This window comes from Mizuhopecten yessoensis, unplaced genomic scaffold (genome assembly GCF_002113885.1).
Source record: "Mizuhopecten yessoensis strain PY_sf001 unplaced genomic scaffold, ASM211388v2 scaffold8205, whole genome shotgun sequence".
NCBI classification, from domain to species: domain Eukaryota; kingdom Metazoa; phylum Mollusca; class Bivalvia; order Pectinida; family Pectinidae; genus Mizuhopecten; species Mizuhopecten yessoensis.
Window position 1 is genome coordinate 150,938 of NW_018407431.1, and position 2,454 is coordinate 153,391.

At 40.1% G+C, this 2,454-nt stretch overlaps 1 protein-coding gene across 1 annotated transcript in view; it reads right to left on the reverse strand.

The window, feature by feature from the left end:
• LOC110455352 overlaps nt 1-2,454 on the reverse strand; it is a 23,618-nt gene that overhangs the window by 14,609 nt on the left and 6,555 nt on the right. Inside the window, exons 3-4 of the mRNA XM_021505433.1 lie at nt 562-606; nt 162-294 (exon numbers count right to left, since the gene is read on the reverse strand). Of these exons, the coding sequence (XP_021361108.1) occupies nt 162-294; nt 562-606 (178 nt within the window). The remainder of the gene's footprint in view (nt 1-161; nt 295-561; nt 607-2,454) is intronic.

Sequence of the window (2,454 nt, forward strand, 5' to 3'; positions counted from 1 at the left end):
AAGGGAGTTACAAGAAATGACTTTATGATGGTAACACCTAGTTTAAGGGAGTTACAAGAAATGACTTTATGATGGTAACACCTAGTTTAAGGGATTTCCAAGAAAGCTGTCTTGAGCACAGAATCCATGCTTGAACATGAGAATGGTTTCAAACTACATACCTGGCCAGAAGCATGACCCCAGTTGTGTCTTTGTCTAGTCTGTGGACCATGTGGAGGGGGTTTTGTCTCTCTCCCAGACTCTCACTTATTTGGTCCATTAGGTGAGCCACACTTATTGCTACACCAGGGCCCCCTGGTGGAGAAAACATTTAACAAATAATAAGTGGCCTGCTGGTGGAAAGAACATTTTATTTGTTCAAAACTGACAGCCCCTCTTTGTAGAACTTTCAGGAGAAAACATGAAAATAAAGAATACCACCATGAGAACACATACTACATTTATAAAAAATATTTTTTTCCTTAGGTCAAAAAAGCTTCTCAACTAGTGGCTACCAGTATTTCAGGGCACATTTCCCATAGGTGGACTTATTCGTTTGCATTTAGAGTTTTACAAACTTACCATGAGAAGGTAGTCCATAGGGTTTATAGATAGCAACAACGTCATCTGAAATAGACAAAGAAAATAAGCATTATCTAAAACATACCTGGTATACTCAGGCCACAAACCCTGATATACGTTCCAAACTATTTAGCTGAGCATTAGGGAACATATGTAGTTTTTACATTTTGTTTCTTGTAGTGAGAAAATACTAGCATTTTAAATGCAATACTCATTTCATAGCCTTATAATTTATCTGCACATAGATGATTATAATATGATCATTTGATGCAGATCTGAAAGTAGCAAAAACTAGAGGCGTCGTTGAGCCCGGGGGGGGCGGACAAGATGTATACCCCCCACCATTCACGTCAATTGTACAATGACAATGGAAATGTCCTTCTCTGTATTCTGGTTTAAATTTTGATCGCATTGCTATCTGATATTTTTGGGGTGGGCTACCTGAACTATCAATTTTATCTCTCTCATCGAGAGCACATTTTCCTGTTATTTTCTCCAGTTACTAGGCTTATTCAAAATTCAAAAGAATACAGAAACGGTCATGAATTTTCGGAATCGGCAGAAAAGAGATAAAATCATACAGTGAATAGGCAAAACTGTAAGGCATATTTTTTATGTTAAATCATAAGGGTTAGGCCAAAAAAGGACTGGTTGTCAATTCTGCATGGTACTGCGCATGCCACTACACAAAGCGGTTCAAAGAAATCTGTTGAAAAATGAGCAAATGAAAAGCAGGACAAAATTTTGTCAAATATTTTACCTTTTCTTAAAATGTTGGGGTGAATGAGTTTATATGTTGAATATTTTTTATGGCACCAGACGATATTCTAAATTCCAACTTACCACTGTCATACAAGGTGTGCCCGGTGATCATGTTTACAATCTCCAACTTACCACGGTCATACAAGATGTGCCCCATGATCATGTTTACGATCTCCAACTTACCACTGTCATACAAGATGTGCCTGGGGATCATGTTTAGGATCTCCAACTTACCACTGTAATACAAGATGTGCCTGGTGATCATGTTTAGGATCTCCAACTTACCACTGTCATACAAGATGTGCCTGGTGATCATGTTTAGGATCTCCAACTTAACACTGTCATACAAGATGTGTCCGGTGATCATGTTTACGATCTCCAACTTAACTCTATCATACAAGATGTGCCCGGTGATCATGTTTACGATCTCCAACTTACCACGGTCATACAAGATGTGCCCGGTGATCGTGTTTACGATCTCCAACTTACCACTGTCATACAAGATGTGCCCGGCGATCATGTTTACGATCTACAACTTACCACTGTCATACAAGATGTGCCCCGTGATAATGTTTACGATCTGCAACTTACCACTGTCATACAAGATGCGCCCGGGGATCATGTTTACGATCTCCAACTTACCACTGTCATACAAGATGTGCCCCGTGATCATGTTTACGATCTGCAACTTACCACTGTCATACAAGATGTGCCCGGTGATCATGTTTACGATCTCCAACTTACCACTGTCATACACGATATAGTCAAAAACATACCACGGTCATACAAGATGTGCCCGGTGATCGTGTTTACAATCTCCAACTTACCTCTGTCATACAAGATGTGCCAGGTGATCATGTTTACGATCTCCAACTACCCTCTGTCATACAAGATGTGCCCGGAGATCATGTTTACGATCTCCAACTTATCACGGTCATACAAGATGTGCCCGGTGATCGTGTTTACGATCTCCAACTTACCTCTGTCATACAAGATGTGCCTGATGATCATGTTTACGATCTCCAACTTAACTCTGTCATACAAGATATGCCCGGTGATCATGTTTAGGATCTCAAACTTACCTCTGTCATACAAGATGTGCCCGGTGATCATGTTTACGATCTCCAACTT